General features: G+C 39.4%; 1 protein-coding gene across 6 annotated transcripts in view; it reads right to left on the reverse strand.

The window, feature by feature from the left end:
• The window catches only part of MARCHF1 (membrane associated ring-CH-type finger 1), a 410845-nt gene that overhangs the window by 161964 nt on the left and 230784 nt on the right, over nucleotides 1-18097 (reverse strand). For 4 of the 6 annotated variants that reach the window (XM_045018075.1, XM_045018067.1, XM_045018071.1 and 1 more), the window contains one exon: nucleotides 15070-15209. The exons of 1 other annotated variant lie outside the window; for it this stretch is intronic. In XM_045018075.1, the coding sequence (XP_044874010.1) occupies nucleotides 15070-15171 (102 nt within the window). In that variant the 5' untranslated portion in view covers nucleotides 15172-15209. The remainder of the gene's footprint in view (nucleotides 1-15069; nucleotides 15210-18097) is intronic. One more of the 6 variants, XM_045018074.1, reaches the window with a different exon arrangement.

Consider the following 18097-nt stretch of genomic DNA (forward strand, 5'->3'; position numbering starts at 1 on the left):
ATCCAGGATTTTTATGGATATGTTAAAAATTAATTTAAGCCCTGAAGGTTCAAATGTGTGAATGTTTAAACTCTGTTGAGATGTCCCAGCCTCTCTCTCTTTGGCAAAAAGTATAACACATTTAAAACAATTTACAAACAAATATGCCAGTTGTCTCTTTTTAAGTGGAATAGTCCCTGCTATACAAGAGAATAAGGAAAACAAATGACTAGGAGATAAATAGAAAATAATAAACAACAAATATTTTTGTTTTCACTCAAATAACCTTGTTTGAATGTGAATACAAGCACTCATGTGAGAAATAGCCACTACCCAAACATTCTGTGCAAAATATTCATGTGAACATTTGTAAACAGGAAATGAAAAGAGGTCAAACATGGTCTAACTAGACAGCCCTATGGAAATTAAAAAAACCCATTTGTCGACACTTTTCCTGTAACTGTAACTAACTGTGTTCAGCCAGCTGTATTAAATATATTTCCTTAAGAATTCTGCAGTTTGTAAAAGCCTTTTTAAAGAAATATATAATTAATTAGGTCAAATGCACACAAGTACCTTGTAAGACTGTAGAGCTGAACAAAACTTCATTGCCTCTTGAGTAAAACATAGTATCTAACGTGGAAGAGATACCTTTGTTTAATGTGAGCTCACTGCAGTAATACGAATGGATTAGCAAAAGCACAATTTACTATAGTAACACCATCAGTGCAACATGGAATAACCACTTGGGAATGCCTTGTCTTACTCCTTCAACATTCTAGCAAAGTTGACACTTGTAATCCTTTTGGTTACTGTTACATGCATTAAGAAAGTAATAGGATTATTTTCTGCGCCACACAATTGTTTTCAGATAGCAGAGATGTGTTCCTTTTCATGAGTGAAGTAAAGGCTTTAGCCAGATCATGTATTTGATTGTTTATAGATTTAGATATTGCTTAATATAACAAATTTATCTGGCAGTCAGCTCCTGTACATGATCACATAAAAATGCATCTTCTGAAGAAAGCAACACTGCACCTTAGGACTGGATTCTTATTCAATTCTACCCACATTCCCCAAATCCTACATTTCTATCATGTATCACTGAGATGCGGTAAAGGACTTACAAATAAAGATGTGAGCAACTGAAACTTTTATAAACAGTTGTAAATTAGTAAATAATTACCTTAATTTACATAGCTTTTCATCTCAAAATATCCCAAGCAAGACTGGGTCCTATATACTGACAAAAATCACCTAGGGATGGATATGGCAGCAACAGGAATCAAAGTGTATAACGATGAAGAAGGGAAATTTTTGGGCAAGGACACCAGGACAAACTCTTACTTTTACTGAGACATGGTGTGGATTTTGTACTCAGTTGTTATGCTAAATGGGGTACAGGTCTTGATTAAGGTAATAATGCAAAAGCCTAGAGTCTCAAGCCTGTAAGATAATAGCTTAGCCAAATCAACCATAACCTACAGTTTAAAGACTTGACATAAGAAGCTACCCAGTAAGAGACCTTATATGACAAGGTGTAACAAGACAGAGTGCTGTTATAAGCAACTGTTGCTAAACTGCTGACAGATAAACTACAAGATGTCAGTTTACACCATCTTTAGATATTTAAAGTTAAGAATATCAGCAGATGTTTGACCGCAAGAATCCCATGGTAACAATTGACATACATGCTAATAAGCTTGAAGTCCTTGTCACCTATCGGAGCAGAACACACCAGCATTAACAGAGTGAGAAAATACACATAAGGAAAGGGGCTGAAACTGCTACTGAATCTGCTAATAGGCATAAGTATTAGCATAACCTCTGCTAGAAAGGTCACATTTCATCCATGCATTCCCAAGAGATTTCCCGGAAACTGTCAGGCCAAGGACCACTCCTAGGTCATCTTATCTAGTATGGGACTCCATGCAAAGGATGGCATGAGTATGCAAGTTCTGATTCCTCTAGTCTCTCTGTCTACTTTGCTACATTGTAGTGTTTGTGATATCACTGGTTGTGTTTAAAACTATTACAAATTCAGAAGGTCTTCTTTAAGTGGGAGTGTCTCTCCTGAATACGCCAGGGTCCTCACTTCCAACCTAATAGTAATACTGATCTCAAGGCGGCTGAACCCTGCCAAACCACACCATGTTACTTGGAAACTTTAACTGATACCTAACTGATAGATCAGGCAACAGTTTTTAATGTCCCTGTAAGCAGAGAGAACCTCAATTTTAAGGTCCTCTCTGAAAAACTCATATACCATAAACTGCATGAAACTCAGTTTACCAGCCTCAGAAAAATGAAGGGTGAATCAACCCTACTGGGGTGTGAACCTCTACTTCCAAGAATCATGAGGGATTCAGAATAAGTTAAACTATCTCCTCTCTTATTCCTATGAATTTACGTATGCTCCACATATTATTCTAAAACAGGTGCTGGCAATCTTACAGAAGTGGTGTGCCGAGTCTTCATTTATTCACTCTGATTTAAGGTTTTGCATGCCAGTAATACATTTTAACATTTTAGAAGGTCTCTTTCTATAAGTCTATAATATATAACTAAACTATTGTTGTACGCAAAGTAAATAAGGTTTTTAAAATGTTTAAGAAGCTTCAATTAAAATTAAATTAAAATGCAGAGTGCCCCCCCCCCCGGGACCGGTGGCCAAGACTCAGGCAGTGTGAGTGCCAGGGAAAATCAGCTCACATGCCGCCTTTGGCACGCGCTCCAGAGGTTGCCTACCCCTGTTCTAAAAGCTACCCAACATAAGCCAGCAGTTATAGTGCTGAACCATAGGAACATGCAGTAACTATTATATAGGGTGGCTCCTAGGTTTCCAAAATTCACAGTTATAAATTTTACAGCATGACATATGCAACTCAATTTTGCATTTTTCAGACATACAGATGGTGAGACATGATAAACAGTGTCCAATTTATTATGTCTGTTGAATAAAGCTGTTTTGTTGGATTTCCATAGGTGGAATCATTCTGACCTTGGAAATAAAATGCCTTTTATTTTTTTGTACACTGCAATAGGGAAAATGTAATTCAGAGTGAATGGCAAGTTGTGTGTGGAAATTGACAAGCTGGGAAGTATGGGGTATGAAAGGTATGTGTTTTCTTATCCTGAGAGAATTACTGAATTGTTAAATTTGATTTTATTTCCCTAGGATAAAGTCAACATGTATTGTATATTCAGGAAAGTTCCTACCCACCATCAGTGCACTACCTGCACTGGATTTCAAGCAGCAGCATCTAAGTGGAATTTTTGTGGACCTCCTAATACAGCGAAATCATAAGCTTGTTTTGCAGCCTTGTTAACCTAATTACATTCACAAATTAATCATGTAAATGAGAAAATAATTAACACAACCCCTATCTGTCCAGGTAATTATATGGCCTTCATCACAGTAGCATCTAAGCACTAGCTTTTGGCTTTAACCTACAGAATTTCCTTATGGCAAAGCATACTCAGTATTGATGGTGTTATGCTAAAAAGAGTAAAAAAAAATTAAAAAGTTAAAACAGTTGGACTTCTATAGTCTCTTAACATGAGCCTGTTCTACAGGAAAGTCAGTAAGTAATTACAATATCCCTGATGGAAATCAGTAAGGCAATTATTTCATGTTCAGATCAAGAGATTTTCTTTTTATTTTGAAATTAAATTTTATACTTTATCTAAAACTAAATCACTGTTACAGTATTCAGTACTTTCAAGTAACTAGGCTGAGCAAATTAACATATTAAAATAAAACAATTTACAGCATGCTTGCTATTCTAATCCTTCTGAAAGAAACTGTTCAATGTTGTTTCCCTCCGGGTTTTTTTTTTTGCGCATTACTATTTATTATATCATACCTAATACATTGAAAAAGCTCTGCAGCTTCCATGGTAATCTGTGACCTGCATTTCTGCATTAAACTACCCTCCCTCTGACCTTTCAGTTCACACATATGCATCTTTTTGTTGTTGCTTGTACGCTAAGCAGCAGGATAGAGGTGGATAGTACACTATATCCTCAATTGCATCAAAGGCGGGCTAGCCTGCTCAGATAAGTTAGATATCAACTGGCTCATACCCTGAATTATGCATGTGAAAGACTGTGATGCTGGTTGGAAAAAAAAATGTATAGGACATGGATCCAAGGCCTCAGCTCATCAAAGCAATTAAGGCTTATGTCCCATTGAAGTCGATGGGTTGGAAGCACATGTAAAATTGCTTTAATGAATCAAGGCCCAAACTATTAGAACACATGCCTTAGAAAGAAGAGAACTTATCATAAATTATTATTTAGTGTTTCTATTGTGAAAATGCTCAAAGGCCTGAATCAGGATCAGGAACCCAATTGTGCTATGTGCTTTGCAAATTCACATGAAGACATGGTGCCACCTCTTTTGACCCCAAGCACTTACTGCAAACTCACACAAGTAACTTTACAGATCTGAATATTCCTATTTAAATCAACTGGACCACTCACACACACACACAAGTGTTTGCAGAATCAGGTCCTAAATAGACAAGACAGATGACAGACACACATAAATCGTTGAAATTTTGCTTACATCTGGTCAGTTACATTTTTAAAGTTTATTCCCAAACCATCCTCCAGACAAGAGATGAGCAGAGAGCATTCATTTCAAGGAGGATTTTCAGATTTCAAAATTTGGTTTCATTCTGGTTTGGAACAAAACCACAAAATTTAAAAATACTCCACAGAACGGAATCACACATAGCTTTGCTGGGAGACCCTGCTCCTGGAAGAAGCACTGGAACCAGGAATGCTGGAACTCTTGGGAGCCCTAAATCCCTGGGAGCTGAGCTGCAAATGAGATACAAGCCTGGGAACCAGGACTCCCAGGCGCCCTCCTTCCCATCAGCCTTCCAGGGAGGTTGCCATGGAGCTGGGCAGGTGGGATCATTTTTGAAGGAGTTTTGTTAAAACTGACACAGTCCCATAGAACATTTTGATTTTGATGAACTGGCAAATTACAGCAACATTTTTTGGGTCATTTTTTTTCTGACCAGTTCTACTACACACTCTATGCTTCTGTTCAAGTGTCTCAGCCAACACGCTCCATCAGTGCTGACACATTCTGCCTTTCTTCTACCTTTCCCACAGAAATAGACTCAGGCTCAGCGAGTGAAGGGGTGGGGGAGGTGAAGAGAGGGTAGTGAAGTGGCTAATCAAATACTGTCTCTACTGATGTTACTGAAAGAATCTGAAAGCCTCATGGCTTCCTTTGCCCCTCCGCAGTACTTGCTGTGTAAGGTGCTTTTGAATATTTTACCCTAAGTGACTTAGGAGCTTAGGTCCCAAAGGCCTAATTCATGGGTGCTGGAACCATTTTTATAGTGGGGGTGCTGAGAGCCATTGAACCAAACTGTAAACCCTGTATATGATAGGAACCACTTCAACACAGGGGGTGCAGCAGCACACCCAATACCCTTTGTTCTATCAACTATGGCCTAAATCCTTTTGAAATGGGCTTAAGGTTCTAGGTCATTTGGGCACTTCAAAAATTTTATGCTACATCAACACAGTTAATGGATCATTCTAACACTGAAATTAATGTAAGTAAAAGATATACCAGTGCTTAAAGTGGTGTGGAAAACTACAATTTCTCATCGTCTGACAGCAGCTGGTTGGCAAAAAAGTGCTTAAATTCTGACCTTCAGACACACACACTTTTTTTTTTTTACTGGATCTGAAACCATTTTCACCATCCTCTTCCCCACTTTAAGACTGCATGCTTCTGAAGTTTATAAACATTAATTGTAGGCTATTATAAATGTATATTTTGAGAAACTGTATGAAATACTGTAATTATAAAATGCATCATAATTATGTGCATAAAGATTTCCTGGCATTTGAGTGCTTGGCCATGTAAACAATGTTCTCAAAGTGGTTTTTAAAATAACATTACAATTATAAAACAATTTAGTGAATTTGATGATAGGACTGCGGCATTATTTTTAACTTGCACTAGTCTATCTAGTATTTTTATAAGAGTATTAGTTAAAATAAATTTCAACCTTCATTTGAATTTCCTATCAGATCTTTTTTGTCACTACCTTAATACTACTTTTTTCATTACTTGAAATATTAACTCTCTCTAAGCTCCTCTCCATACTTTCATAATAATTCCAGGGTAGGCAGCTACTTTCTAATTTTTTGCACAAACGGCCCCCTCAGGCTGCCTCTATCCCAGCATAAAGGGTCCACATTGGGGTCCAGAGTCACTGAGCTCTTGCGATCTCTGCCAAGTGTACTCTCCTAAGAGTTACAACTATGGTGATACTTTCTGTGACTAACTAGGAACTGCCAAACGGACAGCTGATGGATTACTTTGGGCAGCTACTACTAACTCCAGTGACTTATACTTAATAGTCTCTATTTCTCGCTATGCTGCTTAGACATAGCTTATACCAACCATAAGATTTTATATCATTCACTTACTTTGAACAAAGCTCCTCAGTGCATTTGGAATAACTCACCATCTTATTCCATGTCAAAGCACTGCTTTATATCCTTCGTCCCTTGTCTTTGTGGGGGTTTTGGAGTAGATTAACATTGCACCTGTCCTTCATCAGTCTCCCACGTCACAATGCAGTGCACAACCTGCATGGCACATCTGCTGAACAGTTATCTTTACATTAATATTCTCCTCACAGATAACCCTATTTACAGGTTTGGCAAAAAGCCAATTGAACTGTTGTGCAAATATTTAATCCAAAAGGTTTTCTTCCTCATACTAACACATCCCCACTCTGCTTCTATCTCAACTTCTTCCCTATTCTAGTGTAATTCTCACAACACATGATAATCATGGCATGCTTCATTGTGTATGAATCACACTGTTCTTTCCTAACTCTTCTGTTAATCCTGCCTGGTAAGATCATTTACAGGAGCAGGAAGGAGAACCCAGGATCCCTTGCAAAGACAAAATGTTGCTGGATTCTTTTACGATATTTAGTTTTATTTAAGAGATGCTGCTATATAGCTACACAGTCTTCCTTTAAATAAGAACAATCGTCTCTGGGGTCCAAGTTGAGTGAAGTCTCTTAAGTAGCACTTGTCTACTTTGGTTTAATCTACATAGAATCAGAGCTTTCTTCAGCCTGATCCAAACAAACCAAGCAACCAAAACGTAGCTTAACCTTACTTCATAAGCAGTATGCAGTCCTTGAGTTTCATACTTCCCCTATGCTTCCTGACCCATAAGGCTGGGTAAGTTCTTCTTCTGCCTTTTTCTCCTCTAAGCTCCTTCCACAGTATTCCACTCCTCCTTTCCTAGACATGTTTGAATAAGCTAGTAATTCTCTTTCCTGCCTAACTTTGTGTAAAACTGTGACATTAAGAACAGCCCAAGGGTAGAAGGCAAGGGGCACTCTGATGTCCAGCAGTGTTTCACAGCTGACCTGACCAGCTCACTGTACCCCAACTCACTACTGTTATAATTTACATCTAAAAGGTATGCTGTAATATGTCACTGGAAAGCTCATAACTCACCAGTTACTTGTATCATTGTGTGATGTAGGTGCAACTGATGCAAAGTTATGGACATAAATTATAATTCTTAAAACGTATGCCACTCACACAGGAGCTACCCCACCACAAAGGAATGCAGTTTTGCCACAGGACAGTTACTTCCAAAGTACATTGAAAGACGGGACTATTTATCTGTCTTCTTTGTAAATAAAGATGGTGGAATCAGGGACAATGAAAATTGAGGCCTGGGGGGTGCATTGGGGTCATCTTGCTTGTTGTAATAAGGCTGATGGAAGCCAGAATGGGGCTGAAAACAGGCTGCTGAACCAGAGCTGTGTAAGCACACAGATACTCAGGGTGTGACCTGCTTGTGAAAGTCCCAGGTTGGGAGCTACCGTAGCAAGGCACTGTGAGGTGCCTGGGGTTGCAGGACAAGTGATGGTACAACTCTTCACGGATATAGGTTGCACCTTAAACCTGACTGGACTGTCACAGAAATATCATGTGTGCTTTTTATGTTTATTATATATTTGTAATTTCCACATGAACCTGCTTCTCTTCCTTTCAGAGCACTAAAAGGTATTTCTACTTAGAAAAGCCAACTGAACATGTGTGGAAATGTCTAAGACAATCCTTTTTGGGGAAATATGCAAACAAATTCAATATTTTTTTAAAAGGGAAAGACTAGTATATTATTTCAAAATACAGTAATTTTGTGAATTTAAGCAAGTTCCTCTGATGAAATGCAGCCTGCAGAATTTTAGTAGGAACATTAATCTTTTGGGAATTTAAAATAGGGCTAAAAATGGAAGCTAAATTCAGTTTGTCTGAAACTACCACTGCCACTCTGTAACACACACATGCGCACGCGCACACACACACCATGGTATCATAGTTGTCTCTGGGGAGAGTACTTACTGTTGCTATCAGCAATTTAAAGCATACTCGATCTTCTGCAGGATGCAAGAAAATCCATAACACTCATAGCAGTGAGTACAGAGAGATGAATGGATTTACAGGATTTGGATTGGATGGAAATTCAGTAAAACACCAGCAGTCCAGTTCCTGATTGAAGAAGCACTTAGCTGGGTAATGTTGGAAGTGAAGCCATGGAGAAGAAAAGCTAGGCTGGAGCAATTCATTTTTGTAAAGATATAACACTCTTAATCAAACCTTCCCACTCTGTAATAATTCCTCAAACAAGGCATAGGAATGAGTGTTTATCATGATCATTGTGACAGGGTGTGTGTCCTCTGCTCCTATGTTTCTGCACAAATGGCTCTAACACCTCTGGTTTGTAACCGCTGCCATGTAGTTTATTTGTGTTATACCAACTACTACCCCTTTACATTTCTGTGCAGCAATTCTATTTACAGTGACATACATTCACCATCCCTTTTTTGCCCGATACAGGATAAGGACGAGATCTTTACATGCAGAGATCTCCCTTACCTGATTGCTGCTAGCCTTTCTTTTTCTCTTTCTCCCGTGTGCTTCCTTTCTGTGCTCCTTTTCTACTTTTGCAGTTAATTGACTAATTATCTCCATAGCACTCCCCAGCCCAGGCTGATCTAGTAATTAGCCACTCCTTCCCTCAATCAGGCCCTCTCAGGGGGAGCTAATTGGATTTACAGTGACCAGAGTGCTGGTTCTCAGCATGGTCACAATCCTGAAAAGATTTGCTATGAAATTCTAAAAAAGAAAATGCTAGAAGGTTTTAGGTGCATTGGATTTAAATAGAGAGGACCATATATGCATATCAGAATCACAACATCATATAAAGATGGAAAACACCTACTGGATCATCCAATCCAATCCAATCCCTCTTCAAAAACAAAGTCATTCCCTGCAGTATATGCAGGGGAACAATGGCTCTTACTGCCACAACATCTGCCCTCACACCAGCTCCGTCACACACACCCCCACAAAAAAACACCCTAAAAATAGCGAATTCTACCACATACAGCAGGGATTGAGCCCAGACAGGTGATTTTACACTGCTGAGGAGTAGGCAGAGCTCATTCAGATACGAGGCTCATGACTCACCAAGAACTGTCCAGTAGTCCTTGTTCTATCTATTCCACTAGGATCCCAAGGCTATTGCACCCTTAGAGTTCCATGAACACCTGCAGAATACCTGGGAAAGGCAGGTGAGGAGTGTAACTGGACCTGGCTCCCAAAGGGTTAGTGGGAGCTGGTGGGTCCCATCTCCCCACTCCCCCGGCTGCTGAGAATTATCTTTTTCCTGATGGATTATCCTTTCCCAGATTCCAGATCCATTTTGCTGTTGTATCTGGGCAATATGGCCCAGACAATCTCTATAGCTGTCAATATGCCAGGGAGGAACCCATCCCTTACCTAGAGCCCAATACCTCCTCTACATTATACAGTTTTGCCAGAAAAGTAGAAAAATTAAACGTTCTCTGACAAAAGATAGAGAAAGAGCTCACAAAGGAACAGTTATACCATGAGTATACTTAAACCAAACAAGGATAAAATTATGGCACCATTGAAGTTGATAGCAAAATTTACATTGACTTCAGGGGAGGTAGGCTGTCACCCATGACTCAAATTGTACCTTACTAGTAGAATTAAATAAGTAATAACAATAACTAGCATTTGTCATCACTGTATATGCTCTAAAAGGTGTTTAAGATCCATAGTCTCATTTTACAGATAGGGAAATAGAGGTGCAGAGAGGTTAAGGGAAATCCAAGCCAGATTATAATTATTTAATAGTTATTTTACAACAACACTCAAAGGCCCCAATCCAGAGTGAAACCCCAGCATGCTAACTGCTATATACAAGCAAACACACAATCTCTAACCTGGTGATTCTACAGTCTAAAAAACAAGTAATTTACAAAGGTGTGACATTTTGGCTTGTTTTGGCTTGGAATCAACCAGATGTGCTGCATTTGGACAGAATACCAGGTATTTATCCCAAACAGTGTATCTGACTTCTTCAGAACATATGCTCAGGAACTGCTCCTCTGAAAAACAATCAAGCAACTGTTCATAATTCCCTTCTTCCTTCCCCTTGGCCCATTTTTTATCCAAATTGCACAATTTACATGCATATTTGCTCTGACTCTTCTTGTCTTGCATTTTGAGGGCTCTAAATTTCAATCTATACACTTCAGGAGTAATTTGAGACCTTTGCAATGCAGCCTTATAAAAGTCATCTTATTGCAAAGCCTTATCACCTGGCATTTCATTAAACACATGTAAGGCTTTACCCAAAAGCTTACTAATCAATGTTGGAACTTTCTTGTCCTCTGAAACTTTATGAACTTCACATTAAAAGTGGCAAAGTAATCTTCAATACAGTCTGCTTCTTTGCATGCTGGGCACAGCTTTTCCCATCTGAGCATTCCTTGGATGGTGGGAGTACCTGGAGATTGTGGAATCTGACCCTATTTATCCATTATGCTCTGGGCATACACCATTTCCATCTCTTTTTCTTGGGTTTCCTTTCTGCTCCAGAGCTTGGTGATGTGCAGCTGCTTCCTTCTCCCTTCCCTGACTCTCAGCTTCCAGGGCTCACCAGAGTGCTGCTTCTCATTCTTTAGATCTCCAGGCAGCTTCCCATCTTTGGTGTTCACGCTTTTTGTCTTCTTGCTCAGCTAACCAATTTTGGTGTTCATGCTCCTCTTTTATTCTGTCATTCTCCACCTTAGTCAGGTCTCACTTTGTGGTTGCTTTGCTGACGCTCATGCTTATGTTTTACTTTTGTTCTAATTCTCTGACCGAAAACAAACAAACAGAAAATAATAAAACCATAACCTGTTTTCAACCTTTTGACTTGTGAATCACCTAAAACCAGCTTATCAGTGTAAACCTCAATTAGCCAACCAATTAACCAATAAACTGTGTGTAAATCCTGCTGACTACATAACTGTGACATTCTAGGGTTCACTCAGGCCTGCAAGGGGTTTAGTCAATGTCTGCCTTGTAACTTGGGTGTCTTGTGACTGCGCAACTGCAGTTCAGAGCTCTGACTCCAACAGCCTGATTGCAGCCTACAGGCTTCACTCTGGGTTAGCTCAACTTGGATACTCCTGGCAGGCTGACCTCAGTACCCTTCCAGCCCCAAATCTGCTCCAAAATTGTGCCTCCTGCAGCATCCAGTCTCTCTCACTGGACCCTCACAGGAAAAGTATTAGATTTGTTGCCTCTACAGAGACGGTAGAACATTCCAACCTGTCAGCTTACTAGAAGAACAGGCTTTACAGAACTGATCTAACATTGATTATTTATAACGAAAGCAAAACAAGTTTATTGACAAAAGAGCATGGCTTAAGTGACTAGGCAAAGTTTTCTAACCATTAGGAAGAGTGAGTTCTAGAATAGCCTTCCAAGTGGAGCAATGGTGGTAAAAAGCCTCATTGGCTTCAAGACTGAGCTTGATAAGTTTATGGAGGGGCTGGTGAGACTGCCTACAATGGCATATAGCTGATTTGCGACTAGTAGCAGCAAATATCTCCAACAGCCCGTGATAGGAAACTACACAGGGAGGGCTCTGAGTTGCTACAGGGAATTCTTTTCTTGGTGTTTAGCTGGTGGGTCTTGTCCTAATGTTCAGGGTCTAACTGACCACCATATGTAGTGTGGGGAAGGAATTTTCCTTTGGGTCAGATTGGCAGAGACCCTGAACTTTTTCACGCTCCTCTGAAGCATGGGGCATTTGTCATTTGCAGGTTTAAATGACAGATTCTCTGTAACTTGAAGTCTTTAAAGCATGATTTGAGGACTTCAGTAACTAAGCCAGAGGTTAGGGGTCTGTTACAGGGGCGGTTAAGTGAGGTTCTGTGGCCTGCAATGTGCAGGTCAGAATAGATGATTATGATGGTCCCCTCTGGCCTTAAAAAAAATCTATGACTCTATATCAGTAAAAAGAAATAAAGGTAGGAATAGTTACAAGCAAATAAAAGTGAACACATGCATCTAAGAAGCAGCAAAGAATCCTGTGGCACCTTATAGACTAACAGACGTTTTGCAGCATGAGCTTTCGTGGGTGAATACAAGTCCAACAATTAATCTAGCAAGATACAGTCTTTGTTCAAGATGTTTTCTTTCACCCTCAGTCTTCCCTCCAGCTTTTTACTGGCTGGCCTGGCCAGGATCCATTACAGAGATCAAATTGTTGGGTTTCTTTATCTCTTTAAAGTGAAGGAAGGATAACTTAAGGGTTTACTCCCCCTCTCTTTTTAGTTCAGTGAATCTTTGAAATGTGTCTTTCTGAAAGGTAGTCACAGATAAAGTTGATTAGTTCATGGTGAATAGAGGAGCCATGAGATCTGGAAGAGAAGTCTCCATGCTGGTTCTTTCCTCGCTGGTAGTTACTACTATGCAAATTATCTCTGCCTGCAGCAATCCTCCATATAAGTGAATAGCCCACTGAATTTGGGCCCCGCTTGACTTCAGGTGTCTGCCTCTCTCTCTCTTTTTTTTTTCCAAAAGAGAAACCTGTTTACCAATTCCCCCTGACATGCCTGGTCTAAACACCTTTAGTCACCTATTAGTGAGTCATTCATAATTTCACACAGAGTATTACTACACATACTTTACAATGATATTATTGACAAGTGTGTTATTGGTTTTCAAATGACACTGCACAAGGCATCTTTTGTACAAAAATCATTGCAGTAGGTGTGAATACAGGGTGCTTAGGGCCACAAAAGTATTGGGGGAGGTTACGATACAATTAGATATACAGACATATATATTTTTCATATAGATATATACCACTAATTTTTTAATAATTATAAATAGATATACAGAATAAGTGCCAGCTAATTTCATTGTCCCCTCAAGCTATCATTAATCAGCTGAGCTAGAAATATAATCCAGACCTCCCAATTACAAGTTCCAACCCCTGCCTGCTTGGCCGCAATGCTTTGCTTTGAGACATTCAAATTAATGACAATTATAATAGGAATTAAGGACACAATTGGGCTCTAAATACAGATTTTCATGCATTTAAATTATGTGGTGGGGTAAATTCTCTTTAGGACCTGGAGTTCACCAAACATTGCTACCATCAAAGTGAAGGGGAAACACACTTAAATAGGATTCAGGGCTCACAAGTTTTGTTTCTCTCTCACTCTCTCTTCCTCCCTCCTTTTACTTTCAGATAAAGTATATTTCATCTCCAAATACAACTATCTTAAATTCTTTGGAATTATATAAAATTAAGTATAACAATCTGGAATTAGCTGACTTGCTTTTCATCCCAACAGCATACAGTACATGAATGCCAAGAAACTAGTGAACTTTGCCATGTTAAGTAACACTAAAGGGGTTTTTTCACCAGAGTTTGAACTTCTGCTATGTAGCTTGCTGCAGTTCTGTATGTCCCCTTTCTTCCTCCAGCAGCTCTCCATACTACCACATTCCTCTGTAAAGAAACCTGGTTTTAAACAATTATTTGCTTTTCTGTTTTGATGTCAGGTCCGTGTTTCAACAAATGTTCTCTTCTTTCTGGTTCCCTGTTCTAATGTTTCTTCTTGACAGCTCTTTAGTAACGCTTGACATGAGATGCCTGCCTCATGTAAAACACTGAAAATGTTAAATATTCCTGAAAGGGGTGGGGGGAAAGAGATAAGTGGGGAAACTGACAGATCATTTGTTTTCGCTTGAGGAGCAATTCTCCATCACCTTAACGCAAAAGTTACAATAGGAATTTCAATAAAAAGAAAAGTGTCTTCATAGAATAAATGCCCAAGTCAAAACAAATGACAAAGACTGAATGAAACTTCAAAGGAGGCCAATTTAACACTCAGTTTCATGTAACTAATACATATACTATACTGTAACATCTTGGAGAGAGAGAGAGAGAGAGAGACACACACACACAATTGTAAGTCTGTAAGTTGTAAGTTAATTAACTGTTACAAAGTTTTTGAATAATAAACCAACAACCACAGTGCATGAAATAAAAAGGAGAAAAAATAAGTTGATTTAAGAGGAGTAATGGCCAGCAAAGAACACTATTCATATCCAGCAGGAACCAGGTCTTGTTTTACATCAGGAGCTGGGTTTCCAGTTAGTGTCCTTTTTCCATCTTAGCAAAGAGAAATGGTAAGCATTTCTAAAATTTCATCCACATTGTGTCAAATATTCAACTCAATACACTTCTAAACAGGTAGTGCTCCGTGCAGTTTTAGAAGAACTGAATACACAAATGATTTTTATTGGTGCTAGAGCCATTTGGCTGTATGAATAGTACACTGACCTAAATGGGTCTACTTGAATGAGTAACAGCAGCAGGCGCAGACCTTAATCAAGTCACAGTGGGGCAGATTTGACTGTCTGATACCATTTTTCAAACCAAAGGGAGTAAAAGTACAGATTTATCTAAGACATTTTCTTATTACTAAGACAAGATGAAGATTGTGGCATGAAAAATGGAATGGACAATGCATGACAGAAAAGAGGGAAAACTGGCAAGTGAAAAACCAAAAATAGCAAATGATGTCAAAGTGATTCAAATATAGAAAGATGAAGGGCAAACACTACTTTTCTTAAAATTTATTCTAGCAGTTTTGAGGTTCATCTGCATACCATCATGAAACGTAACTTTTCACTCACCAAGGTAGAGGTATGTGAAGCATCACCTGAGACCTCGGGTGTTCTTGTGATGTTTGGGAGTCTGTGAGGGTTACGAGCTATCGCTTGACACCAGCCCAACATTTTCTCCTTCCACTTATCCCTTCTCAATGTCTGAAATCCTGAAAATAATTTAGATTCCCTGAAACATTGACACTAAGTTCATTGCGTGCATGCCTTTTAACAGCACTTTAGACTGTGTATAAACAAGGTAATAAAAAATTTTTACAGAAAAAAGTATAGTTGAAATAAACCATGCAGACAGAAAGAGAACTGTATACTTATAATATGTATTACATGCACTAATACTATTTCAGTACCAGAAAATTCCCTTATCTAAAATTAAAAATATCTCTTGCTGAAACATGCCACCTTCTAGGGGAACTATATTATAGCCTAGCTGCGAGAATGGTATTACCCCTAAAGCTCCCACATTGCCTGAAACAATCAATAGATATCAAATTTCATCCAGGAGCCCTAAAGGTGTGGAGCAAAGTAAGTAAAAATCAGCTGGGTGAATGCACACACACACACACACACACACACACTGAACAACTGGTGTCAGACAGGAAGGGGAATTTTCATTGCAAATAGCAAAAAAATCAACACACATGCTCCTTTAGATACATTAGCTATATATAATACATACCCTGTATGGAACAGAAATTGTGACCGCACATTTGTTTTAGCTATCTTGGAGCTGTTTGATTGAACATTATATTTTTATCTTGGAGTTATCTGGATGACTCCAGATAACTCCAAGATAGTGGTAGTTTTCTATTAAATGTGAAAAGTCTACAGGAAACGTAATATTTTCACTTGCAAAATTTTACAATCTACTTTTCCACCACACTACCCAATTTGAAATAGTAAAGTTAGGTCTTTAGTTAAATGCATTACACTGCCAATTAAATATCAAAAATAATTTGGAGAAATTATTTTTCACAGCATCTGAAGCAATTAACAATCTGGTGGTTTATAACATTTCAGGATTTAAAATAGGCCATTCTATAGCATTATGAAAAGTAACAAAAAGGTTTTGCTAACAGATTGATGAGTTATTACTACTCTTAATGAGAAAAGATTTGAATTAAATGGATCTGAACAATGTAAATGGGGAAATGATAAAGACCTTTCATGAAAATCAAGACCAAACTGTTTAAAAGAACTGCACTTTAACAACAAAGAAAATACTGTGTGGGTATAATTCTATCCATTTTAGATTTTCCTATAATGTTCATCACTGTAGTATCTAAGTGATGAATAGGTAAATCAGATTTACCTGCTGATATTACATCTTCACCCTTCCTGGGATATCAAAACATAATATTTTGATAAGCAGCAAAGAGTCCTGTGGCACCTTATAGACTAACAGACGTTTTGGAGCATGAGCTTTCATGGGTGAATACCCACTTCGTCGGATGCATATAGAGGAAATTTCCAGGAGCAGGTATATATATGCAAGCAAGAAGCAGGCTAGAGATAACAAAGTTAGCTCAATCAGGGAGGATGAGGCCCTCTTCTAGCAGCTGAGGTGTGAAAACCAAGGGAGGAGAAACTGGTTTTGTAGATGGCAAGCCATTCACAGTCTTTGTTTTAATCCTGAGCTGATGGTGTCAAATTTACAGATGAACTGAAGCTCAGCAGTTTCTCTTTGAAGTCTGGTCCTGAAGTTTTTTTGCTGCAGGATGGCCACCATAAGATCTGCTATTGTGTGGCCAGGGAGGTTGAAGTGTTCTCCTACAGTAGGAGTCTTGCAGTAGGAGGCTTCTGGGTACACGTCTTGCTCTGTTTCCTTATTTCCTCTTCCTAGACACCACGGTGCAAATAAGTGATGGTCACATTAACACCACCCTATACCGAAAACCTACTGACTGCTATGCCTACCTTCATGCCTCCAGCTTCCATCCCGGGCAAACCACACGATCCATTGTCTACAGCCAAGCACTGTGGTACAATCGCATCTGCTCTAACCCCTCAGACAGAGACCAACACCTACAAAATCTAATAATTTAATAATTGGAGATATACCAATCTCCTAGAACTGGAAGGGACCTTGAAAGGTCATCGAGTCCAGCCCCCTGCCTTCACTAGCAGGACCAATTTTTGCCCCAGATTCCTAAGTGGCCCCCTCAAGGATTGAGCTCACAACCCTGAGTTTAGCAGGCCAATGCTCAAACCACTGAGCTATCCCTCCCCCAAGCTCCACCAAGCATTCTCAAAACTACAATACCCGCACGAGGAAATAAGGAAACAGATCAACAGAGCAAGACGTGTACCCAGAAGCCTCCTACTGCAAGACAAACCCAAGAAAGAAACCAACAGGACTCCACTGGCCATCACATACAGTCCCCAGCTAAAACCCCTCCAACGCATCATCAGGGATCTACAACCTGTCCACAACCCATCCTGGACAATGATCCCACACTTTCACAGGCCTTGGGTGGCAGGCCAGTCCTTGCCCACAGACAACCTGCCAACCTGAAGCATATTCTCACCAGTAACTGCACACTGCACCATAGTAACTCTAACTCAGGAACCAATCCATGCAACAAACCTCGATGCCAACTCTGCCCACATATCTACACCAGCGACACCATCACAGGACCTAACCAGATCAGCCACACCATCACCGGTTCATTCACCTGCACATCCACCAATGTAATATATGCCATCATATGCCAGCAATGCCCTTCTGCTATGTACATCGGCCAAACTGGACAGTCTCTACGGAAAAAGGATAAATGGACACAAATCAGATATTAGGAATGGCAATATACAAAAACCTGTAGGAGAACACTTCAACCTCCCTGGCCACACAATAGCAGATCTTAAGGTGGCCATCCTCCAGCAAAAAAACTTTAGGATCAGACTTCAAAGAGAAACTGCTGAGCTTCAGTTCATCTGTAAATTTGACACCATCAGCTCAGGATTAAAACAAAGACTGTGAATGGCTTGCCATCTACAAAACCAGTTTCTCCTCCCTTGGTTTTCACACCTCAGCTGCTAG

Source organism: Mauremys mutica, chromosome 5 (assembly GCF_020497125.1).
Source record: "Mauremys mutica isolate MM-2020 ecotype Southern chromosome 5, ASM2049712v1, whole genome shotgun sequence".
NCBI classification, from domain to species: Eukaryota; Metazoa; Chordata; order Testudines; family Geoemydidae; genus Mauremys; species Mauremys mutica.